The following is a 26,833-nucleotide window of genomic DNA, read 5'->3' on the forward strand; positions in this document are numbered from 1 at the left end:
TGTTCTGTAAACCAGACCATCCAAGGCCAGCGAAGATAAAAAATTCATGACTTGGACAACGTTGTACCCCGTAGGATCTTCGCCTTTTTGCATACACAAACTAACCCATCTCGACCTGGCTGACTTGTAACGTTTGCCACCTGCGAATGTCCAGGGACTCTCCATCTTTCCCTGTAATCCTCCACATCTTGAGAGACATATTTTCCTGCAGGATTAACTGGTGAGGGTTTCCTAGAGGGTCCCAAAGTGGGGTAGATGAATTGGAAAAAACCCAAGAAAGTTCCAGAAGAACTTGGAACCAGACTTGCGATTTCCATATCAGCGTGATAAGAACCACATTCGCCTGTTGTCCCCTTGAAGGGGCTGGGAGCCTCATATTCATCGCGAAAGGGTGCAGTGCATAACCCCGCTCCTGGGTCCAATTTTGAAAAATGCATCCGCCGCCAAAAGATCCGGTTTCAGCTGAAATATAATGCCAGTTGATAGTTCAGCCTCGATGCAAAGAGGTCCACTGTAAACGGTCCCCATCTGTTCTTGATCTGCACGAAGACCTTTGGATCCAGTTTCCACCGACTCATGTCGTTCAATTCCGTCGACCACCAATATGCTACCTTGTGACTGAGACATTGTTGGTCAAGCATAACGTCCAGAAATCCTTGGCTAGATCTGCTGGAACCTTCAACCGGGTGCCTCCCAGATGATTGATATAACAGACCACCGAGATGTTGTCCATCTTTAGGACACAACATTTCATTTTCACCTTGGTCCAACATTGAATAGCATAGGAGCCGGCCATCAGTACAGGCAATTTATAAGGAGCTGTTGCTCTCTTGCGGTCCGAATTATTAAACAATCACAAGAAAAAATAGGAGATACTCATCTGATTGCCTACTGGAGTAGGAAAGAAAGAAGGAGCTTGAAGGAAGGATGTGGCTTATGATGGGACACTCTGTACACTGATTGGCTGAAATTGTTTATTTCCAAGCCCGGTGGTTACTGTTTAAGGTGGTTTGTCACTAAGTGTTGAAGTCTGCAGGAGTTAAAAATAAAGGAAGAAATATAAGCATAATCCTCTTCTCCGGTCCTGACATAAAATTCAGATGAGGTCGCAGAAGAACCATTGCCCATCAGTGACTAAAAGTGAAACAGTACTGAAGGAAAGACTTGACTTTACATGAGACACAAACTGTCACACGTGTGTAATATGGAATGTTTCCAAGTGCAGTATGCTAGCTGGCAAAGTCTCACGCTACAAGTAAATGCCACCACTCCCATTCCAGTATAGTCAATCAACCGTTCGGGAGAGACAGTCCCTGGATGCAGAAATGTGTCAGTACATCTTTAAGTTGAGGTTTCTGCAACAAAAGCCCCCATCAATATCTGTGCTTTCTAGACCAGACCATTGGCACTGAAGCACCTGAAAAAACTTGCATTCTCTTCTACTCCACACAAGTTGCGTCTTTATTAAATGCATAGTAAGGTTTACAAAATAAGTCAGTACTGAATCGATACATGAGCCTCTGTATCTTATGACAATATACAGCATAACTTTACCAGACAAATTGGTGCGTTTTTCTCTAAAAATCTTTGTTATGGTCTTACACAAAGACAAGGTGGTACTCCAGACTTTCCCTTGTTTGATTCTTCTAAGACAAATTAATTTAATTAGGAAATAATCCCTTCTGAATTTCCACAGAGACTCATGCTTCCTTAACTGAGCGACTATTATATAACGTGAAAGCATGAGGAACTGACAGTTTACCTGGAACCAACAAACTCTTTGTTGAAAAAATATCAAAGGATCCCCATCCAACATCGCAGTATCAAAAAACATGAATACCTACATCTGATCAAGTAGGCATCGGGCAAAGAGTATAGTTGTCACAACTTTTAAAGTGTTATCTTTATTGTGGAGCTTTGTTATTTTCTTACTAGATGTGAATGAATCAATTCAAGGACACGAAGTTCCAGAATCACCATGAAGGTTTTTGTTACTTTTCAGTACTTGCTGTTCCTATCGTGTTGCACCTTTTTCTCAATTTTACACGCTTTTAAAAATGACTGATCATTTCTCTCTCACATTCACCCTCCAGGAGCCTGACGATAAAGAAACCTGATGATTTAAAGGTAAGCAACCTTATGTGTGATTTGTCTCTTAATTGTGTTGTGATACATTTTTGTGATATCTTCTCTGAAGGAAGAGAGAGAGGAAAATCCCTTCATAGAAGAGCGGCCAGGACTGAGTATACTTCATACCATTATTTGGCCCCTTATATTTCTTCTCATCCTCCATTTATGTTTTCTGTTTTTTCCACTGCCTCTGGATTCATTGCTTTCCTTTTTTGTGTGGGTTTGTCCACTTCAGTTGTTTGTGTTTTCCAAATCTTTCGCAGTCCTTCCATTTTGGTTTCTTATTCCTTTTTATTAGATTATGGGACATGACATATCTGATTGCTTTTTGAAAAAATAAACTAAGTGTAACAATATACAGCATTTGCATCCAATGCCTTCTTGCAAAAAGACTTTGAAAGGAAAGTAGAATTCAAATGAGCAAGATCATAGACGTTATACAAAAGATCCCTAATATAATAATTTGCTTACATCAAAGACCCATGTTGTAAACAAGGCTAACATATTCTGATTCCTTTTCTCTAAAATGGTACCAATGTGTTTACGGGTAGTAATTGCACCCCTGCTGGAGAAATCATATTAGTATACTGCAGGTTATAGGACTAAATACAAACTCCCCAGCAGACGATTGACATATAATACAATTGTCTTGGTGCAGAGTGTGAGCACAGATTCGACACCAGTCTATGAATTCTTGTTGTCCTTTCTTTTAATGATTCCTCCGGTCTTCAAACAGCTGACACGTGTTTCGTCGCTAACATGGGAAATCGTCTGGCGACTTTATCAAGGCTTTCTTCCTGGTTAATCTGTCCGTTATCTGTGGTGATACTTCCGACCCACAGAGGGGTTCTATTGAATCAAGTGACTCTGATCACTGATTAGGGGAGACGGGTGGTTCTCCCTACCTTGCAGTACCGAGATCAAGATTTTCGCAAGTTAATACCAGTGTTATTCTCCTGAGTGGCGCCACTAGCCCTATCAAGCAATACCACTAAATCAAATTAAAGGTTATAGTACTATCCCCCCTTTCTGGCGAAACTATAAGAAATATGCAACAGCATACACAATTTAAGGTAGGTTAATGATTGCCTTGACACCAGATTTGTTTTAGGCCTGGGATACAAGGACGCCAGTTCTTGATGTGACTGATGTGAGATTGGTGACTGATTGTGTCACTGTCAGGGTCATATTTCCATCAGATACTCTTGCTTATTGCACAGATCTGGCTTCCCATTTGTCACTGTTTAGAGGACCTGCTGTGGTATAGTAATCCATTTTGTAAACACAATCTCTTAAATTTTCTTTACATTTTTAATAATCATTTACTTCACAGTCTTCATCAGAGCTGTAAGAAAAAAGGGTTTTATGTTTTAATTTCTGTATCCTCATTTCCTTCATAATGAAACTTGAATATAGTTATTGACCCCTTCTTTCATGCACAATACATAGAGTACATCTTTGCTTGTTTGCAACTTGAAAATATTTGCTTACAGATCTTATGGAATTTTGATGTGGATCCTGTAATACAATATATGACTTTCTCTTTCATCATTTACACAAACTTCTAAATAATGCTTCTTTTTTCTCTCAAAACTGTTTTATTGGTTTTAAGTAGGCTAACAGCATAGAGTAGCATATGGCACAATCCATCACAAAAGTACACAGCAATTTCCAATTACCGTATATCGTTACCTAGGATTGACCAGACAGCAGAAGTACACCTTTGCCTACAACGTAAATGATATAACATATGTCCCTAATATACAAATATCCCCCCAAACAAACAATATATGGTAAACGGATAGAATTTAAATATCTATGCAGGCTCTTCCATCCCACCCTGGTCGATTCAAGAGGACCGGGGCTACCTCCATACCGCCTTGGTCGGCTCTGTCATTAAAGGCGCTTTCCACTTAGAACTGAGAAAGATGTAGTGTACTCATACGCGTGAGACATGCTCATAGAGGTAAGCCTATTGAAAGGAAATTCAACAGGGGTCCCCAGACAGTCAAAGGTTTTTATAAAAAACGCCCGATAAGATATCAGCCATTCTTTCCATTCTTGATGCGCACCACAACCTTGCATGCTGCTATGTCAACGATGTTGCGTTTTTTTGTGTCCAAGCAGCTGCCACTGCCATCTTTGCTACCCTCAAGCAGAGCCACAACACTGACCTGTCCCATTTGTAATTTATGGGAGTCACTTTCTAAGCCCCAACAGAAAGAAACCAGGGTCACTGTGGACTGGGTATCCCAGGAATTACTTGATCTGGGCCAAAATCTCATTCCAGAATGGCTGAATCGTTGGACAATCCCAACATATATGCTTAAAATCACCCACCATTCAACAACCTCTCGGGCATAGATCTGACTTATTGGGGTAAATCTTTTTGAGTTTGATGGGGTAGTGATACCAGTCAAATAACAGTTTATAATGAGCTTCCCACAAACTCATGGAATGATTATATTTTGGGATGTCTTTCCTCAGTTTGAACCAGCCGGCCTCTGGAATAGAGTTTCCAAGAGTGGTCTCCCACTGCTCCATGTGAAGTGGCCTCTGTGTCAGCAAAGTGTCTAATAGGAGACCATAAAGAAAGGAAATGCACCCCTCCTTGTTCCCACAGCCCTTTTTAACAAATGTCTCGATAGGTGTGAGCTCTCTGGTGGCTGCCTCTCATACCTCGGGGTGAAGCACCCAATGCTTTAATTAATTATAGCGAAAATGTTCCGTAGCGGGGACATTGATGTCCCACTGACAATGTGCAAATGTTCTAATGACCCAGTTGTAAAAGAGGTCAGAGACCACAAGGCAGCTCCCCTCCCTCCATGCCTCGAAAGGTCCCAGTTGTAACACCAGAGTGAACATCGGGTTGAAGTGAATAGGAGTGAAAGATGAGGGAAATGTGGTCCATGCAGCTCTTTTATTTACCTTGTCTCAAACCTTCAGTGTGGTCTGCGTGGGTGTGCTCAGATAGGCATTGACAGGCCTGTCTCCCCAAGTCTTCCAGCGTAAATCCCAAATGTACTTTCCCACCACTGCTCTATCCATGTGAAGCCAGTGATTGTCTGACTCTCGCTGACCACTCACGAATTACTCTCAACTGGGCAGCCTGGTAATAAAAATTAAAGTCAGGTAGGGCCAGACCTCCAGCGGATTTGGGAAGACAAACCATTTATATGAGAAGCGTGTCCTGCCAAATAAACCGAATTACCATGGAGTGCAGGGTAGGGAAAACCCTTGATCCAATTCAATTGGAAGACCCTGTAATGAGAAGCTTAGGCAGCACTGTCAGTCATAATCACTTTATTCGGTTAATTAAACCCATAAAAGCATACTACAAGAATTTATTTTTAAAACAACAATAGGACTTGAGCAACAAACATTGTCTTTTGAACATAATAAAAGATCTGATACATAAACATTACATACATTAAAATTATAAAATCTTCTTGGACATAATAATCAGCCAGCTCAACATACAATTCATTTTAATTAAAAAGATTGATATATGCCAGATCATGGGGTCCTTCTTTTTCCCTTTTTCTAACCGCCACAACCAAGAAACTAGCAATATTAAAGGTTTCCCAGACATTACTCAGCATCTGCAAATATGTTAGAGCAGGCCTTACCTGCAGAAAGCCTTTGCCCTTTAAAATAGGAAGGATGAAATGTTTACGAAAGTGCAAATAATGCTCGCAGAACAACAAAATGCAAAGTATCTTGGGTGGAGAAATTATCGCAGGTGCAGGGACACAGTTTGTCCACCTTTCTCCACCCCTGGGGTTCTGCCAGTAAAAAGTGCAAACAGTTGAATCTAAATATTACTAAAAGGAAACAGTGATGGGGCGTAGTTACTACATCTAAGTAGGGTTCCATAGTGCAGTTTCTTTTCAATAGATGGTGCGCTTGTACCATTGGTTTCATCAACTCTCTAGCCTCTCTTTCAGTGTGTATCATATATATGTAAGGTTTCTTGGCCCACGACAAATCTTCAAACATTAATTTATCTGGTGAATTAAACAGCTCGGGATTTCCTAATTGCGTTGCTGTCTTGTCATTTTGACAACATTTATTCTCCCAAGCCACAAGAGGTAAAGGGACGCCCATCTTCTAAAATCCATCTTCAGTTGCTGCAGCAAGGGCGGAAAATTAGCACGGTAAAGATTGGACAGACTAGGGGTTATCTTAATGCCCAAATATGATATTGAAAGGGAACCAACCTCCCCAGCGATTCCAACTCCAATCGTGGTAGAGTCAAACTGAGTAGGAAAGATTTGAATAGATTAACCTTGAATCCAGCTATTTCTTCAAAAAGACGCAACTCCCTCATAAGGGGCCTCCAGAGAGGTCCGAGGCACAGTTAAAAATAACAGTACGTCGTCCGCGAACAATGAGATCTTATGCTCTATTGAGCTAAACTGTATTCCCTGAATCTGCCATGAGAAGCTAATCCTGGCTGCTAATGGCTCTATACTTAAAGAAAACAGCATGAGTGACAACAGGCACCCCTGCCTTGTCCCCCTTAACAAGTGAAAGAGGTCAGAACTCACCCCATTTACCAAGACCCTGGCACTAGGCGTCACATACTTTGCCTTAATCATGGTAATAAATTGATTACAGAAGCCAAATCTCTGTAAGGTATTAAATAAAAATGTCCAACCTACCCAGTCGAAAGCCTCCACTGCGTCTAGCGCCAGCAAGAACCCTGGGATAGATTTTTTGGAGGCCTTCTCAATCAGGTGGATCACTATCCGAATGTTGTCAGGAGTTTGTCGATCTTTAATAAAGCCGGATTAGTCCGGATCGATCAAATCATGAAGAAAGTTGTCTAATCTAGCTGCCAAGATTTTTTAATACAGTTTAGCATTGAAGTTCCGGGGAGCAATAGGTCGGTAGGAACCACATGCCTTGAGATCTTTACCCTTCTTCAGTAACTGTTATATTCCATATAGATACCCCATATAGGCGCAGGTAACATTGCATTTATAAGTGGTGGGATGGTGGAAAACAGTACCTGAACTGCCTTAGGCCTAATGACTGTTTCAACAAATTCTAAAACTATCAAGCAGTACTTCTCCTTATTCTTCTGCCTATTTCAATACAGTTTCCATGCAAGATGGGGTAAATTCTGCTACCCGCTGAATAGGTGCTCTGATTGGGAGATATTGACATCTTCCTCCACTGCCTGTGCTACCTCTGCTCTCTTTCTCTCTTGGTGCAATGATGCAAACCAGAACCTAGTAGTGAAGCAGGTCCTGTGCAGCATGCATCCCCTTTCCAGGAAGGGGACTGCCCTGCAGCAGTGGAGTGAAACTTCCTCTTTCAATATTATAGATGGAGCGCCTGATGAGCGTATCAGCTGCTATGTTGATCTTAGAACAAGTGTTGATTGTGCTTCTAAGATCCGCTGCTAGGATTGACAGAATCTTTTCAGGTCTGGCTCTAGGCAATACCTTTTGATTTTACTAAAATTATTTGTATCACATATATATATATATTTTAAGGTGGTGTTTAGCCAGCCCTCTTCATCTATCAATTCAGTTATTGTGTCATTCACATTTTTTTTTTGCCCACTATAACATACAACATGGGTCAGTTAACTTCAACCAGTGGAAAACTTCACTGTGACTGACCGCATTCTGCCCTTTTACAAGGAGCAGATCCATACACAATGTAGTTCCCGTCTGTGCCAGACAGAAACTACTGTTGCAATATGTTCTTTTTCAGACCACAAAAAATGTTAACTTTTAGCCAGTGTATTGGATTTTGGTTTACAAGTGCCAGGCAGCTTCCATACCAATTATGTTTTGCAAAACCTATAACTAACCAAAAGCAAGCATGAACGAATCTAAAAAGATGGTAGCCAGCACCAAACAAATTGGGTTTGCCAGTGCTTATTCATAAGCACAACACTAGAAGGTTCACAAAGGTTGGAAGCTCTAGTTTTCAGTACCAGATGTATAAATTCTTCATTTACTTTAAATATAAAGGAGGAGAAGGAGGGAGTGCTTTCAAAGGTGATTGCATTGTGCTACAAATGATGGATGTGTGACTATTAGAGAATTTAAGCCTGTAAGAATCCATTGCATTTTCCTAGTATAGCTTTTAAAAAAAATGTTTTTAGCATCTTGGCTTTGGGGGTGCTTAAACCAAATAAAAAATGTTCTTCCTTTTATTTTAATTAATTAAAAATAAATGTATTTCTAAGACATACATCTTAAAGAAATACACAAAATAAAACAGTACAGTGAGCAATTTCATTCACTAAAAGTATACAAATTCCTTATGTTACATCACTTAAAACCGTTCAACACTATTTGCAACTTTATTATTAAAAAGCACAATTCATAGTATCATTACAATTCCTTGCATTACATTTTTAAGACCATTCAACACTGTTTGCAACGTCATTATTAAGATAGCTCAATTCATGATATTGGTAAAACATTCAAATAGTTTGTCAAAGATTAATATGGCCAAATGCAATTTAAAACTCCCTTTTTTGAATAAGCAATATGTACTTGGCAATGGCAATAGCACAATCTAATTGCTCCAGTGCCAACAAAGTGACCAGTGCATCATAATGTGATCTTAATCCAGACCTCACGAAATAAGGGTGCAAGAACTTTTTCCTTTCATCCAGAAAGAGGGTACAGTCTAACAATAGATAGATTACGTAAAATGTAATTTGCAAATTACAAAAACAATGGCCATTGTTATCTAACACCCTCCTTTTAAAACCACAAATCCTCCAGCCAGGGTAAATCCTGATCCGGAACTGTAAAAATACCATTCCATAATTTCTTTACCAGAAATTGACCCAAATAAGGAAAAGACACCCCTGTTCACAGGTATTCTAGGAACTGGCTTACAGAGCTTTTTGTGGTGAAGTACTGTTTCTCACTGGCTAGTGAGTAGAGCATAGCTCTCTCCTGGAAGACTCTCCTAAGCTGATTGGCCGTCATCTGACCCCCTACATCCATTAATCAAATGCCATACCAATTTCCCTCACTGTCTTTATAACATTTGGAGGATGTTTGCTTGCAGACCGCATTATATCCTGCATCATCATAGACAACAATTTGTGTCTAAGGTCGTGCACAAAATGCAAGGCATGTGATCTGGCAATTGCAGGAGTCGAGATTGAGATCCAACATCACTGCCTGCGGCATTTGTAGGAAGCTGGCTTTTTATGTAGTGTACCAAAATGAGGTACACTATGTAGAAAGTCCCAAGGACTCTTATTGGCTTACAGGGCTTAAGCTTTAAGGTGATAATCCAAATGATCTCTTTTGTGGTTGTGTGGTCAAGCAGTTTAGGCTTATCATAGGGTAGTGTTAAGCATTTGCACTACACACAGAGTCAATAGATGAGACACACTCTCAAGAAGAATCTAGAGACCAATTTAGAGAATTAGCATATCTTTTTATATGATTTTAGAGACCTAGGTCATCGGAATCGGGTAGGTACTTTAGACGTTACCAAATTTCACAGTAAAAACAGTATGAAATGACAGCTGTCAGATTTGAGACATTAGCTTTGAATGCAGTAATGTTATCCTATGGGAGACAGACTCACTGCATAGGTACACTTACAAAAAACTTACAGGACTGTTCTTCTGGACTTAAGATACGTAGGGGCCAAGATCCAAGAAAGCACCAACAGTTCAAGTTTACCTGCCATGGGGTGTCCAGGTTCAGAGGTCCTTTCAGCTGTGGTAGTCTTGAACACTACACGCTAATGTCCCAATGTCAATGGGGAAAAGTACCTGTAAGAAAAGGCTGCTATGGGGGACTTATGGGCCAGTCTGGCAGAACCCAATGGGGGCTGGGCTCTTAAGGGTCTCAGAACTACAGAGACACCTTTGGTTTACATCAGTCTGGGCTGGGGACCTGGGGTGCAGAGGGGATGTTTTCGGTGGGTTGGTGAGTTAGAGGCGCTCACGGTTCTCGGTGTACGTGCAGAAGAGGGAAAAGAAACACAGCAGGGCCATTCTCGGTGTGGAGCTGGCTTCTCTTGAAATCCCTCGACGTGCAGGTAAGTTTTAACGATGGTGGTGTTCCGACTGAACACAAACAAGTCTTGGTGCTTGAAACTGTCTCCGGTACCTTGGGTATTAGTGCAGGACAGCACCTTGGCGTCCTGGCATCTCCAGACTTGGCAGGTAGACTGATCTGACCTCATGAAGCACAAAGACCTTTTTACTGGGGTGCCGCTCCCTCAGTGGACCTGGGGGTCGAAAGATTGCTGGACCGGGAAGCTGCAGTTGGTGCCTGCTAGTGCAGGGAAGTGGCTCCTCCACTTCAAGGGAGATGTTGCTGTGTTGAGGAAGTGCTGGGCAAACCTCCAAGGGTATGGGAATGCTTTTCCACTTCTGGACGAGTCAGTGTCTGTGATTGTCGGGAGAGCAGCATTCAGGCTGGGTTTTGCCCCAAAGTAGATTCTGGTCCACAGTTGGCACGTCTTCTGCTCTTCTTTGTCCTTCTTCCTCAGGCAGACAAATCTGAGTTCCTGGTATCAAGTGACTACCTATATACTAAATTTAGGGGTGTTAAAAGGTGTGAAGGGTAGTAGCCAATGGGCTACTTACCCCTGGGGTCACTACACCCCTTATATGACCACTTTCTGTGGGGAGTGGGCATACCTCTGTCCCAGAGTTACTAATTCCACCAAAAACACATCAGTTAGCCCATCTTATGGGTGTGACTAGCCTGGTGGTGCAACATGCCTTCTTAGCTAATTTCCCGCCTGTCCTGGTGCCGAATGAGCCCCAGGGCTGGGGTTGCCATCTCCCAAACCTGGGGGAATCCAGGGTCTCATATCAAAGGTGGCAGGGGCTTGCCCTTGGCTTTGATATGCTAAATCACTAGCCATCCTGCTGGAGGACGTATGAGCACCTTCCTCCAGAACAGGCATTATTTCTGACCTCAGAGAGTGCAGGCTCTCACCTGCAGGGGATCAGAAAATTGTCTCGGGTGGCAGGCTGGTCGCTACCAATCACCCAGCACACTAGATACTGCTAGGATTTTCAAGTGGCACATTTAAGGTGCCCTCTAGGTGCATGTCATAATAAATTTAGTACTGGATACCAAACACAAATTGTTTCAGTTAAGCCATCATGTAGCTGGGGAACTCGTAATGACCAGTGCCCAGTACATCTACTAAAGATGGTTTCCCTGTTCACTTGTACCAATTAGTAATTGAACTAGACAACACAGGGGCATATCTGCTCAAGCACATATGTCCTCACATGTAATCTAATACACCATGTCTTAGGGCTATCAGGCCTGCTGTAGGGGTGACTTACAAATATAATTGCCAGTGACTTTGACATGGCACGCAGTGAGTGTGCCATGTCGTATTTTTACACATGGTTTGCACCATGTCACACAGCCTGCAATGGCAGTATGCATGAAATTTGTAGGGGTGGAGTTCCTTGGGGTGGCATAATATATGCTGCTGCCCTTAGGGACCCTCTTTAGTACCAGCCCCTAGGTACTACTTGTACCATTTACTACGGACTTTCTGGGGTTCTAAAGTGTGTACCAATTGTAACACAATTAGAAAATTTTACCTTGTTTTTAGGGATAGATCACTGGCACTGGGGCCTGGTTAGCAGGTACACAGTGCACATCAGTCGCAAAACATCAGTACCAGTGGCATAAAGTGTGGGTGACCGTGACAAAAAGAGGCACTTTCCTACAGCTTTGAATTCTTAGGGAGCACGAAAAGGGAGGGTCTCTAAGCAAAGACTATCCATGGAATCCCAATCAACCCGCTGGTCCAGTGCCAACAATTCTGCCCCTTTGGGATGAACTTCCCAGTTCAGACCTTCATAAGTCGGTAAACGTAAAAACCTCCATACCTCAGGTCAAATCTCATCAAGGCATTTGTTGTACTAAGTAACTCAATTCTCACGGTCATCAGATGATTATCCCATTTCAGGTTCCAAGAAAACGTAATTCCTAGATATTTTTACTCTTGTACATGTTCTAAGTGTGAATAATTAAACAATCATGAATATCTCTTTGGCCTGTTTGAGAAGATCATAGCCCAGGTTTTATCCATGTTTACAACCAGGGAATTTGTCTCACAATAAGCATTTAAAGCTTGTAACTTCCCTTTCAGGCCAATTGGTGTCAAAGCCATCATAAACTAAGTCACCCGCATACATAAGACAAATGATATACACCCTTCCAATCTTTGTAAAGAACAAATTTACTGCTCCGAAAATGTCTGGGAGATCGGAGATAAAAAGACTAAAAAGTAAGGGAGCTAAGACATAACCTTATCTTAATCCATTGTTCACAGGAATTTTATCAGACTTCCCAGCCCTTTTAGATCAACCTGTATCCAATTTATTTTATGGATTTCCCAAATCATAGCCAGCAAATCCTTAGGAATATTCCATCTGGCAAGTTTTTTCCATAGGATCCTGCAGTCAACTCTATCAAATGCCGCCTTGAAGTTGACAAAGCAGTTTACCCACTATACTTACTGCCCTGCGGGGAGCACCCCGAAGTGGAGAGCAGTGGTCTACTGTGGAGTATTGTAATCAAAAGCATCCTTGCTCTTTGAGAATTTTACCACGCCCAAGACCCAAAAAGTGTATGAAGAGTCTGAGAATAATTCTGAGAATTCATTTTATACAAAAAATTCTAAAAGGAAATCAAACGATAATTTTCTAGCTCACTTCGGAATTCCTTTTTATGTATGGGCTTAATTATTGCAACTCTTCACAGAGGGAATGCAGCCAGTATTGGTAACCCATTTTAAACAAGCATTGGCCTAGTCAATAGGTCTCGTTTTTAGACCTTATAAGTGTTTCGCCAGAGCTATTGGCTTTGCCTGCGCTACCAGTCTCTGATGTCAGTCCTTTCAAAAGTGGCACAGGTGTTCCCTCTTGTATCTGGTGGTAGGTGCACTACCTTTGATGGAGGTTAACCCTTCTGTTGTCACTGTGTCTGGTGAAAATGAAAGGGCTTTAGAGAGAGAGGGGAGAAATTTGCTTCATGCTCCTTGGTGGATGGTTTCAGAGCTAAGAGTTGTAGAAATAATGCCAGATGTCAGCAAAAAATGTAAAATGTCTAAAAAGGAGTATCTTTCAATAGTAACACAGGAACAGCCACTTACAGCTTTAGGTTTAAATCTTTTTATTGACATTAATAAAACATTTTTAAAAAAAGACATCAACGGCATCCGCTTCTGCAGCCTACAACCCCTCGGGCCAGCAAATTTGCATACTTAAGTATCAGCACAACTGAAGCCCTTCCCGGGCGCGGTTGCTAAGGCAGTTTGATACACAGCATGTCGCCTACAACCCCTCGGGGCCGGCCGCCCCTGAATCTATAGGGAATCACGGAATCCCCTCTGTGCGATGGGGTAAGGTTGGGAGACTTCCCCGCAGTGTCCTACCCCTTAAGGAGTATATCGCGTTCCAGCGAGCCCACAGGTACATGCCTGACCGAACGTCATCCTTTGGCTGTAAGGGCTCCAGCGGGGTGGTAGGTCCCTTAGCTAAGACCGGTCCCTGAGGACACTCTCCGTTCTCGAATTTTATAAAAAGAAAAACCAAACAATGGCTATCCCCAACAGCCCCCTCCCTCCCCTCCTCCCCAACTCCCCGATCCCCCGCGTCCCCCCCTCCCCCCCTCCCCCCTCCCTCGTCCAGTGCGGCCTATGCTTGATCTCCCACGGTCCCGTGTTCCCCTCCCTAGCGCACCCCTGCTCTAGCGTGGTCAAGGAGGCGATCCCTCCGTCCCCGTAAGCCGCAAGAGTCTAAGGTATCTCGGGCAGGTCAGTTCTCTAAATTCCGTGGCCAGAAGGGAGTGGAATGGCTGCCAGATATCTTGAAACTGCTCTACCTCCCCCGCCGCCGCCAATGACATCTTCTCCATTCCAAGCACGTGCCATAGTCTGTGCAGCCATCCGGTGATGGTGGGAAGTGTGGGGGTTCGCCAATGTATAAGTATGGTTTGAATGGCCGACCCTAGCGCTATTGCTATCTGCCTACCTCTGCGAGATTTTAAGGGGTACATCAGCGCGTTCGGAAGGCCCAGTAGGATATAGGCTGGGAAGCGCGGCAGCTCAATGTTAAAGTGGGCGTCTACATTGTCTAACACCTCCTTCCAGTAGGCGTCCAGAAGGGGGCATTCCCACAGTATATGGGTCAGCGTTCCCACCCGCCCACAGCCCCTCCAGCATGTGGCCTCTTTGCTACCATCCATGGCGTGTATGCGGTCCGGGGTGTAATACCAATAAATGGATATTTTTGTGAGGGTTTCTGTTAGGCCTGTATGGTACGCTGAATGTCTAGCTCTGTACGCCACCTGTTCCCATTCTTTCTGGCTCAGGGTCCTACCAAGTTCTTTCTCCCATCTTTTCCGTCCCGGGTGATAGAAGTGCGAAGCGGGCCTTTGGATAAATTTATAGAGATCACTTATGAGCTTGGTGTCGGATGCACGAGTTAAGAGCCAGCGCTCGTAAGGGAGCAATCGTCTATCCGCCGTTTCACGTACCTGCGGGTGCGACGCCCAGTGGCGGGCCTGCAAATATCGCATTCTCTCCGCAGTGGCGGCTGGTGATATTTGAAAGTAGTGGGGCGTAAAAGTTCAGGATGAGTGTCACCAATTTTATATTGTGTCCACGGTTTGATCTGACCACTCTATTGTCCTCTGTCCTGGTTGGAAATGTCTACAGTCAATAGCAAACCTCTTTACGAATAAACAACAGGGTAGCACAAAAAGTTCGGGGTATGTCACAGAGCAAAACCCCCTTTCACTGGGTTAGCAGTGCAAAGTAGAAGGGAATTAGAACACACGCATGGCGGTTCTCGTGGGGTAAATAGGGGCAAATTACTGATTTTAATTCTGACCATTGCCCATTATAGTTGACAGTGTTTATTTGCCGCTTTTTTCTAGAGTTTACAATCGGAGGTCAATTTTGGTGCTAATCGTGCAAATTATAGATAGCAGCATACAGATCCAGATGGGACGAGCACAGACATATGATAGATTCGATGCTTTGGACTGACGTCGCGGACCACACTTTGAAGACCCCTGTTAGAGAGTCATGTGGCTAAGCAGGGGTACATACAACGAGGGACTGTGTGAGAATTCTCAGTTAAATAATCAAGGCATACATTTCCCTCTAGAATAGCTCCACTAAGCATACACAGATTGCCCCACGGGGTAGCAATGGCAAATCCAATCTCTGGTTCCTGTTGGGTATGTGCTCTTTGTTGGAATGCAATGTCATATATTGGAATGCACAAAAAGGAAACATTCATAAACAGACAATGCTACAACACGTTTAACCACAACCATGCACACGCTTATTTTTGTTTTGAATTACGTTTGCACACGTGTTTGATGTTTGGTTGGGGAGGGTGTGTGTGTGTGTGTGTGTGTTAAAATGAACACATTTGGTGTATTTTTTATGTACACATCGAGGAAACTGTATGTAAAGTTAATATACTTTGGAACAGTGCACAATTTTCTATTACAGACGCACATTTCGCAACAATTGCAGTTTTTGTCAATTTAAGGAATTTCAGCGACCCATATCCACATTTTTCCGAGTTGCATTGAAACACACAGGAAACCAGTGTTTTTATTAAACAGGCTCCAGACACCAGCCTGCAGCTTATATCTGTGCCCAGCTTGCTCAAGTGTAAGCAGCAACCCCTTTCCATCTCCCACTGGAATGCGTCGTATGACCTAGTTTCCAAACTTTAAGGCCGCCTATCAGGCCGTGCATTATACAAAATGGATGGTGTGACCAGACAGCTGCGGCTGCCCCAGCTCTTGCAGGGTTCAAAGTTCTAACCGGTCTTAGTCAGACTTCCAACAGGCCCGGGATGACCAGATGACTGAATTGCTCTGGTAGTCTTTGAACGCTCATTTGAAGATATTTGCCCAGTTCGGGGTCCATGAGTTGAACACATTTGCTCAATTAGCCCCCTTTGTCACCCAGGGTACACAGGCCACATGAAAGCCCCCCACTGAGAGAACCCTGAAGCTGCGTGGATTTAGGGGCATGCTCCTTCTTCCCGGTGGCTTGCTTATCCATGGCACGGTGCAATCAGACCAGGGTCTTGTGCTTTTCTGGGGCTTGGGGCTCAGACAAGACAGCAGTGGGAGCTCAGTGAAGCCTGCATGAATGCCTGGGGCCCGCCCTTCACCCCCTCCGGGCCAGGGCTCTGACACTGGCTCGAGCCTCAGTCCCTACTGAAGAGCTGAATCTCGCCAGTCTCCCAAGTTTACCAAAATATGAACACATTCGTGTGTTACGGCTTGTCGGCTTTGAAATCACATTTTGCCCAAAACGTCACCAGTGACGTTTGCGATACATTCCATTTTTTCTCAAGGCAGATCGGTCCCATGGCCAAGCAGGCGCTTGGAGAGGGTGTACATGAACCATGTGTTCTTCTCATATACAAAACACCAGCCACGCAGACATAATACATTTCGCAATCCCTTATCTGTTATCATACCTCCTCCCACCAAGACCTCACGGTGACGGCACACACTACCTACCACCGAAATAAAGGCATGGACTTCCAGTGCCTGCCCCAAGAAAAAAGCAAATAAAATGTGTACAATAATCAGTCGCGGCTCGTGGGGGGGGGGTCGCGCACAGAGGAATTAAATATTATTAAACAAAAAACTTACCTCGCAGCCGGTCGGGTCCACGCAACCTCAGACCTCTGCTCCCCTGGCTGGGCGCCTTCACGAACGGAACTGGAGGGGCCTGCCAACCCCTCTCAGCCAATCCTGGCGCTGCCAGCAGCGCCAGGATTGGCTGAGGGCACAGCTTACGCTACGCCCGCCGCCTGCCCATTAGGAGACCGAGGGGCTCCTAATGGGCATGCGCAAGGCAGTAAAATCACAAGTACGCATGACTGGGCACGGAGTAAAAATTAATCTCCATGCCCACTCATGCGCACTTGTGCTGCCTTTCCCTAGCTTGTGACAATGCATGTCAGTCAACATGACGCCGGACCGCCCACGGTCCGACGTCATGCTGACTGACATGCATTGTCAGTTAGTTCTCCCCCACCCTCGGCGTCTCTGAACTTGCGGGCGCGGGCGGGGGGGCTACGCCCCAACGCCCCAATGGACGATCCGCGCCTGTCTCTCCGTCTCGGGAAGGGCATAGTCTTGTCGGAAGCTCGTGAAGGGTATGACCCCTTCTGGAGTGTACAGATGGCACAGAGCCCTGCATCCCGCCGTGCGCCAGTGAGCGAACGCACCTCCCTCCATTCCTGGGGTGAAGTCCGGATTATCCACCAGTGGCGTCAACGGGGAGGGAAATGTGGTCAACCCATGTGCGAGATTCGTGGCGTCCCAAACCCGTAGTGGCACTCGAGTGACGAAGGAGGCATAGAGATTCGCTGGGCGGTGGGCCCTGCGTAGGAACGGCACTTCCTGTAGTGGCCTGCCCGCCACCGCTTGATCCTGAAAAAGCCAGGGCTTATCTGATTCCCACCTGCTCCATTCTACGAGATAGCGCAACTGTGCCGCTTGAAAATACTTGCGGAGATCTGGAATGCCGAGGCCTCCAGCCTCCGGCGCCAGCAGTGAAAGTGCCCTCCTCAGTCTGGGTGTCTTACCCTGCCAAATAAAACGCCCCAGGTCGGACTGCATCCGCCGAAGCCACCCGGCTGGGGGCTGTAGCGGGAGCGTCCGAAACAGATAGAGCACCTGAGGCAGGATGGTCATTTTAACGGCCGCCACCCTGCCCAACAGCGAGAGAGTATTGCAGTCCCATCTGGTCAATTCTTCCTGTATCTTCCTTCCCACAGCAGTGTAATTCGCTGCCGTCATTGCGGGCAGGGTGGGGGCCAGCTGGATTCCCAGGTAGGGCACCAGGTCCCTTGACCACACTATCGGGACTTGACTCTGCAGGAGGGTTCTGGTCGCCGGTGCGAGTGAGAGGTCCAGGGCAACTGACTTCCCCATATTCATCTTAAATCCCGCCACCGTCTCGAAAGCGTTCAATTCCTCAATACAAGCTGGCAGGGCTGTGAGAGGATCTTCCAAGGAGAAGATCACATCGTCCGCATATAAGCTAACTGCATGGTAAAAACCGCCCATTTTCACTCCCGTCACCGCCGGATTGTTCCTAATGCGCTGTGCGAATGGTTCCATGTATAAGGCGAAAAGTAAAGGTGACAGCGGGCACCCCTGTCTCGTACCCCTTTCAATAGCAAAACTCCCAGAGCTGCATCCATTTACCCTCACCACCTCGGTTGGGTCTCTGTAGCAATTGAAAATCATGGTGCGGAACTTGTCCCCTATCCCCACCTCCTCCAGCTCCCGCTCCAGGTATGGCCAGTGCACTCGGTCGAACGCTTTTTCGGCGTCCACCGCCATCAACATTCTCTCCCCCCGGATCCGCGACGCTTTCTCAATGATGTGTGTAATCCGCTTGGTGTTATCCACCGTTTGGCGTCCCGGAACAAAGCCCGCCTGATCTGGGTCTATAAGTCCCGGTAGGAGGGGAGCCAAGCGAGCTGCTAGGATCCCAGTGTAGAGTTTGAGGTCGACATTCAAGAGAGATATCGGCCTGTAAGAGCCGCATTGCGATCTGTCTTTCCCTGTTTTAGGGATGACCGTCAGAGACGCCCGCAGCAGCTCCGGTGGTATGGCCCCCTGCTCCGCGAAGGTGTTAAAAAGGCGCGTGAGAATCAGCGCGAGTGTTACGCAGAACGTTTTATAGAAGAGGGAGGTGTAGCCGTCCGGTCCCGGGGATTTACCGTGTTTAAGATTGGCAATGGCCGAGATGACCTCCTCTACCCGTATCTCCCTGTCCAGACCCTCCGCCTGTAGGGGTGTCAGTGATGGCAGCGAGACGGAGTCTAGGTACCGTTGCGTTGCTAGCGCATCCGGGGGTTCCCCAGCGTACAGTTCAGCATAGTACTTGCGGAAGCGTTCTGCAATAAGGGCGTCCTCCGTAACCGCAGTCCCCGTGGAGTCAGTGATCGTCTTCACCAGGTGTTTCTGTCTCGCTACTCGGAGCCTGCTCGCCAGCAATCGGCCGCACCTGTCCCCCCCTGTGTAATAGGCATGCTTGAGACGGAGCGCCGCGTATTCTGCGCGGTCCATATCTAAAGCCACCAGGGTCTTTCTGGCTCCCTGGAGTTGCCGCCAAATCCGGGGGGCCCCCGTCCGGCGGTGTATGTGCTCCAGTTCCCGGACCCTCTGTGTGAGCTCTTCCCGTTTACACCGTCGTTGTGCGTTATCCGCCGCCGAGAGTGCGATAAATTCCCCTCGGAGTACCGCCTTTAGAGCGGCCCACTGGGTCACCCTAGAGGTCGCCGAAATCTCGTTATGGGATTGGTATTCCTGAATCACAGCCGTCACCTGTTTGATGACTTCCTTTCTGTGCAATAAGGTGTCCCGGAGACGCCACACCCGTGGGGCACGGGAGACCGACGGTAATAAAAAGGTAGCCGTCACCGGGGCATGGTCCGACATGGAGATCACTCCTATGTCAGCTGTTGCGGCGAGGGCGCAGACAGGCCCGGTGATCAGAAAGTGGTCTAGCCGTGCATACGTTTTATGTGCGTGTGAGTAATAAGAATAGTCCCTTTCCCCAGGGTGTAGATAACGCCAAAGGTCGAGCAAATCCATGTCCGCCAACTGAGCCCTGCACCCCGCCGAGAACTCCCCCGCCTGCGGTGAACGTTGGGCGGATTGATCAAGTGCCGAGTCAAATACTAAATTGAAGTCTCATCCTATGATGAGGTGCCTGTCTTGGGTAGCCGTGACCTCCCCCAGCGCCGAGCTAAGAAAGCGTTCTTGCCGCTCGTTCGGACTGTATACCGACCCTATCGTGAAGGCGAGACCAGCCACCCTGAATCTATAGACCAGGAGTCTGCCTTTCTGTTCTGCTTGTTTGTGAAGAACCTCTCCCCGAAAGCGCCGGGCCACCAGGATGCTGTTTTGGTGGTACAGGATGAGAAGAACTGTGTTGGGAATGAGGGAGAGCGCAGCCTAGCACAATCTCGAGGTAGAAGGTGCGTTTCTTGGAGAAGACAAATATCCGCCTGAGTGCTTTCTAATAGGGACAGTACCGCACGTCGTTTAGTCGGATTGTTAAGGCCCCGCACATTAAGCGTAACTATTTTGAGGGTTGTGGGTGTCATGTGAAAAGATAAGGCTGTCCGCGCTGACCCTTCGAGGACCCAAATACCATATCAGTGGAGTCGTTGTCTAGACCATAATGCCGGTCCCGCACTGGACGATGCCCCCCCCCCTCCCCGGACCCCCTGCCTCCTGTTCCCCCCCCGTGAGATCTCCCTCCCTCCCGGTCCCCTCCCAACATCAACAAAAACTCCCCCCCCCCATCCCCCATCCACTAGTTTACCCCTTGGCAACGAGCCACCAGCCCCAAGACCCTCCCCTCCTGTATATCTCTCCCCCACTCTCCCACCCGAGTCCTCATTGTCCAATCCTGCTTCCCTAGGGAACAAGTCTTTGGTAAAGCCCTCCACTGGACGTTCAGCCACCGTTCTCACCCCGCCCGCCCCCCCCCCCCCAGCCCCCAAACCTGCAAATTAAAGTGAGCTGTAGTGTTCTCCCCCCGGAGTGTTCCTACGCCGTCAGTGCACTGTCGCTGGGGCCAGTGTTCTCGGCCACCTCCAGTACTGCATCGGCCATACTAGCCCTGAGGGTGGGCGAGTCCGGCCGCGCCGGGCGATCCCTGGAGCGCCGCCCGGCCACGCGCCGCCATCCGTCCCCTCCAGGGCGCCCCCGGCGCTGCGAAGCCGTGTCGTCCTCCGTTGCTGTGAGGCCCAGGACCCCGCACGTTTCCTGCAGGGAGCGTAGTTGGTGCAATGTTCCATTCCAGCGGAAGATGAGTCTAAAGGGATGGCCCCAGGCATAGGGCGTTCCCTGTTCTCTCAGGAAGTCCGTGGCTATTTTGAATGCTTTCCGTTTTTGGAGCGTGATAGCTGACAAATCCTGATATAGCGCCACTGGATGTCCCCGAAAGGTCAGGGGTTGCCGCTTCCTTGCTTCTGTCATGATACGTTCTTTGAGTGGGTAGTCCGAGAGGTAAGCCAGAATGTCGGGGGGCGGCATCGATGCCCTCCGTTGCGCCCCCACTCTATGCGCCCTGTCTATGCGAATGGGGAATTCCTCCGGCTCCCCCAAAACCTCTCGGAACAGATCTCTCAGGTAGCCTGCTACGTCCGAACCCTCCTCCGCCGAAGGTACACCACGAACCCGTACGTTATTTCGCCGAGACCTGTTTTCTAGGTCTTCGGCATGTGCCTGGAGATCAATCTGTTGGTCTCTGAGTCGCAGCACCTCCTGTTGTAGCTGTTCGAACTCCTCATCTCTCCTTTGGCCTGCATCTTTCACCATGGCTACTCGTTCACCCAGGCCGTCCACGTCTCGGCGGATCTCCCGCACTTCACTGGCCACTTCTTTCTTCAGGGCTTGGAAGTCCTCCCTCAGAGAGCCAAAGAGGGACTCCATAAAGGACCTAGTGATCGGGGGCTCCCTATCGTCGGGTTCCGAAGCACCGCCGGAGGTGTGAGGCGACTGCTGCCCCCTCTCCCCTCTTTGCGGGTGTCGACCCAGTAGTTCGGGGAGAGTGCCTTTCCTTCCTCCTCTGCTGCCCGCCATGCTCGCAGTGCGGGGACGCGCCCCGTGGCCGCCGTGCCGCTGATCCTCTGCCGAGGTCTTCGCCAAGACCCTGCGCCCCCGTGTTCCCCCCACTGGGCCGTGGCTCCCGCTGCTGTGTGGCCTTCTCCGCTGTTCCGCAGTAATGCCGCCTCGTGGGCCAGGCCCTCCGGCCGCCGGGGCGCTGTGGGCGGGGCAGCAGATGTCGACCTGCGCCAGTCAGGCATCTACTTCTCCAGCCTGTGCTCAGAAGATCCCAGCCGTGACCGGGGCCGTGCGCCCTGCGCAGTCCACCCTCCGCGGGCTCCGGGCCCGCTCAGGCTCTCTGTCGGGCCCCGACCTGTGCCCACTCCGGTCGCTATTTCACCTCCTCTCCTCCAGGTCCCCCGGTCCGTGAGCTGCGGGCCCCCTCGTCAGTCTCCCTCAGCCTCAACCGCACCCCGCTCCGCTCTGCTAGGACTGGGGAGGGGGGGGGGAAGGGGGTCGATCCGCCCGGCGCCTCTTCTGTAAGTCCGCCGCTCAGCTCACCTCGGTACCCCAGCGCGGTCGGGTGTGCGGCGGTCCACCGCGGAACTTGCCCCTCCTGGTGCTCTGTGGCTCGGCCCTTCTCCGGCCGCCTCTGTTGCAGTCGGGCTTCCCCCGGTGTTTCCACTCTCCGGTGTCGGCAACTCCCCTTTAGCGCAGGTGTCGCCAGCAACTCCACTCGTCTTCTTGCTCCGGGGGGGGGGGGGAGAAGGGGAACCCCCCGAGGTCCCGCGCCGGCGCCGAACCCCTCAGCCGGACCCTCTCTCACTCCAGGACGCCGCCGCGGCCCAGGGGTCCCGCGCACGCGTCCGGGCCCCACGTGTAAAAGTCCCTCGTGGCTAGTCGGAGGGAGGGTGCAGGCGCTCCGGGGCCGAGTCGCTCCTCTGCTTGCCACCAGCGTCACGGTCACTCCGCTCGGTCCCCCACCGTCCTGTGCTGACTAGTGCCGGCCTTCGTCACCACCACGCCGAAGGACGCCCCGCCGGGCCTGGGCACTCGCGTACGCACGCGTCCGGGCCTGCCCTCACATAGTCCGGCCTGACGCTCCGCCTCCTCCCGGCGTTTCCTGCCCGCTGGTCCGGAGGGCGCCGTCGGTGCGTTTCGGGCGCTCCGGGCTGCCAAGTCGCCTCCGGTAGTGCTCCGCCGGCCCCGCTGCCACGTCTCCCGCAGAGCTGGGGGGAGAATCTGCGCCAGAACTAGGTCCAGGGGCTCAGAGGAGCGGGAGCCGGTCGAGGAGACGTCCGCTCACCTCGCCATCTTGGCCACGCCCCCCACTTACAGCTTTAAAGGTTTTCACATCCCACGCTACGTTCGCTTCTTTGTCTCAACCACCTCGATAGTTGGGAGAGAGGTTTAAATAGAGAGTTTAATATTTTGACATTAAGAAAAATGTATTGCTTACAGGGAAACTAACAAAATGCTGCCTGTGCACTTCGACCGCCTGTCACTTCCGGTCTTTCAAAAAGATTGATCTTCGGAATTTCTCACCATAGATACAGTGCAATTATCAACCACTATTAAGTGTTGCCTTTGCACCTGCGACAGAACTTTCCATTTTTGAAGTTATCTCACTGTAGGTGCACTGTGCCATTGTGAGGGAAAAAACAAATTGGAAACCCTTTACAGACAGCAGGGGAAAACAGTGTTTTCAGGGCTCGGCTTGTGCACGGGCTGTAAGATCCGAGCCAGACCATTGGATTGGCTCTGACTCGCCTATCCCTGTAAAAGAGTTGGCTCACCCATCTCTAGTTGCTACTCGGAAACACAAATGTTAAAAGGTTGGTCTTGCGTGACCTTGTTATATTGCTAGAAGCTGATAGATGATAGCGTACTGGCAGATGATTTTTTGTAAAGGCTCCTTTCTACGCATCCTTCCTGCTTTTTACCACGACCGTTCTCATGTTTCATTCACAATTGTTTTATTCCTGTAACCTCTTGTGATATTTCTTTAACTGAGATGTGATTTTCTCCTGAAGCAAGACTGGTAAGAGGTGTGGAAAGAAGATTTGTGCATCAGCCCCAAAGTGACCAGTTTCTTTGAAGTCTTGAAATCAGTGACACTTTAAAACCACACCTTTTTATCTTCAAATCTGTTTATTGAATATACAAAAAAACAGAAAAAACAATCAGGTAAAAGATATGAAGCAAAAAGAGAAAAAAAAGGGAAACTTATCCCCAAATGACAGAATACTCCGATGAAGTCAAGTCAAATCACACCTTTTTACTTGAATGAGTTTTGCACAAAACTCATAATTACCTGGCTGGAACTAAGCCCAAAATGCAGGTTACTGTGAATTGACATGCCATTCTGTAATTAAATTATGAGGAATGTTGCCAAAGTCTCAGTAGATTCGGGAATCTGGATTAGAAGGGATAATTTCACTCTGAAAAATACCTGCGCTGCCATAGACAAGAACGGATGCACAGCTGCAAAAATGTATGTTCAGAGCAGCCACGCGTTCTTAGACCCATTCAGGACACACAGAATATTCTCCAATGAGACTGAAGAAGGACGGGGGAGGTGAAGGAGAAACAGCGGGTGGGAGCGGAAACCAGTTATAGAGGCAGAACAAGTCAATTAAAGTAACGTGCTGATCTAATAAAAGCATTTATGCTAGTGTGTGGGTAAGCTCACGTTTAAAAGCTTCTGACCTATGTGGAATGTTGCCAAAGTCCCTGTAGGTTCGGAATTGGATGCCGTCTGCTACTGCCCCTGTGACCCAACCGCAGCCATGAGGGGCTGTCATTGTAGAAGCTAGATTATTTTGATGAACAAGGGGTTAACCTGCGGGAGTGTTTTCCTTCTAGGAAGAGGCTTACATTTTCTGCTAATGCCTTTAGAATGCACCCGCCCCGATAAATGTACATAACGGCGTGGTATGTAAGGCCAAAAAAGCAATCACATCTAGATTTCCACATCAGCTGTGCATGAGATGAGCCTCACCATACAAACAAAAGAAAACGAGAAGAAACGAATAGTGCGCCAAAACTAACACAAATAGACAGGACAGGATGAGTACATGTAAAAGGGACGGTTGCCATGGGAGAGAACCAAGCACACAAAGGAGAGAGAAATTCTACGTTCACACCAATGAAAAGCCAGCATTTTACAATGTCACACAAAATAACCAATGGCAAGCATGGGCGTGCCAAAATGCCCACAGAGGGATTACTACATGCTTCGCAGAGCAGCGCGTGTGCTCTGCCTCTAGGCTCGACCTAACAAGGACTTAATAGATTTGCCCACCATACGGATTTGACTTATAAACAAATGTCTGCCAGCTGGGCCTCTGGCCCATGATGATTCCAGACTTTAAATTATCTCTGACATTAGCCCGTCTCCTGTAGTTGCAATACATCAGAATCAACTACTTAATGGATAGCAGCATCACTTTTGCCATCATAATCTTTTTTTAAACATTTTTTAGTAAAGCTCCCATATGAACGTAACCCAATTTGATTTCGAGTCCTGTGCCTCTAACCTCGAGGGTGATATCACACTCCCTATATTTACCAAAGGCCAAAAGAGCTTAACATTGCCACTGATAATAGTATCATGCATTTCTTTCCTTTGAGCACAAGCAAAGCAGAAAAAAACTCAGAGATTTATTTCCTTTTGTTCTATTGACACCAAACTAACCCAGAAAAAAAATTCTTTAAGGAGTTCTGTTCCCCGGAGGTCAAAATAGCTGCTGTCCTGGTCTTGTGAACCTTCAAAGTTAATGCGGATTAGATGTTTCCTTGCGAGCAATTGGTAGATCGACTAAATACCCTTTTAGTCAAGCAGGATTCCAATAACACTCTTTTTGGACCATTTATTTTGCATTTTGTTTTCTTTTCCACCGCCTCACTTTTGTATTTGTTGTCCCCTAATTACCCTCTTTATGCTCTTTTCCTGTATTGTTTTGCTCTTCCTTCTTTGTTGTTTGGCCATCTTGTCCCTTTTGTTATTTACAATGGTGTACTCTTTTGGATTTTTCAACATCTTTCTAGTGAACTCTAGGACGTTTTCTTCTTTTCTATCGCAGTTTTTGTTTCCCTCTTACCCTTTCCTTAAGTTGTCCTTTTTCTCTGTCCTTTCACTACCTTCTGCTTACAACACTTGGACTTCCTGCTTTCCAATCTTTCTGTCTGTAATGATGCTCTTTACTAGTAAGATTTTCTCAGTCCTCTTTTCACTGCATTTTAAGTATGCTGTGTTTGTGCTCCCTCCATTTCTCTTTCTCATTCTCTGTTCCCTTTCCCCCTCTTACATATTCTTTCTTTCGACCTAAGTTCTCTCTGCTCGCTGTTTATTAGCATTTGTCTGAGTTGTTCTAATATAATTGCACTTCTTCCCAGGATGACACGGGAACGTTGAAGCGAACTCCTCAGGGAATGGCTAACAGCAGCAGTTTGGAAGCGATGGAGTCCACTCATGGGTACGCAAGCAGCAAGAATTCTTCATACCCAGCCTCCCATGGGGCCGACAGTACCCCAGGTGAGGCCTGAGACACATCTGTAGATTCCAATGTTTTCATTGACATGTGAAACTTTGCAATATTGAGGCTTCCGGAGTCTAAGAAATGTATAAAACTGTGTTGGCCGTTACAGGAGGAGCAGAGGGTGGGTAGCAACAGTTTTGATGTTTTGAATTGATAGCATGCATATAGCTGGACGTAGGACGTTGAATACCAGAATTTCTGGTGAGTGATGGTACTCCACTTCCTGGATCTGACAGTGAAACAATGTGTCTTGTCCATTCAGCTTCTAGCCATATCACAGCTAATCACCGCCCTGAGTCACCTGGATGGGACCTGCCTGAGGTCGCTGATGATTCAAATGCTTTCTTTTCATCTGAGTGGGCGACCATGAAAAGGAAAGATGAAACCGAGGTTAGTGGCGACATCATGGGAGCAAGGGGGTTGGGCAAGGGATGTTTTTGGAGGTACCCTGGGTGTAGGAGAGTCCGGGCTGTATAAATAACTGTGAGAGGTCTTAGAATGCAGTGTGCCACAGTGTTTATTATAGGAGGGTAGACTCAGCTACGGGCATGGGAGGACCAT

The 26,833-nt window shown here is 47.3% G+C and overlaps 1 protein-coding gene across 3 annotated transcripts in view; it reads left to right on the plus strand.

Annotated features, from left to right (window-relative positions):
* Positions 1–26,833, plus strand: part of MAP4K2 (mitogen-activated protein kinase kinase kinase kinase 2) — a 299,578-nt gene that overhangs the window by 199,477 nt on the left and 73,268 nt on the right. For all 3 annotated transcript variants that reach the window (XM_085625928.1, XM_085625929.1, XM_085625930.1), the window contains 3 exons: positions 2,094–2,127; positions 26,130–26,268; positions 26,535–26,662. In XM_085625928.1, the coding sequence (XP_085482054.1) occupies positions 2,094–2,127; positions 26,130–26,268; positions 26,535–26,662 (301 nt within the window). The remainder of the gene's footprint in view (positions 1–2,093; positions 2,128–26,129; positions 26,269–26,534; positions 26,663–26,833) is intronic.

This window comes from Triturus cristatus, chromosome 9, assembly GCF_964204655.1.
Source record: "Triturus cristatus chromosome 9, aTriCri1.1, whole genome shotgun sequence".
NCBI lineage: Eukaryota > Metazoa > Chordata > Amphibia > Caudata > Salamandridae > Triturus > Triturus cristatus.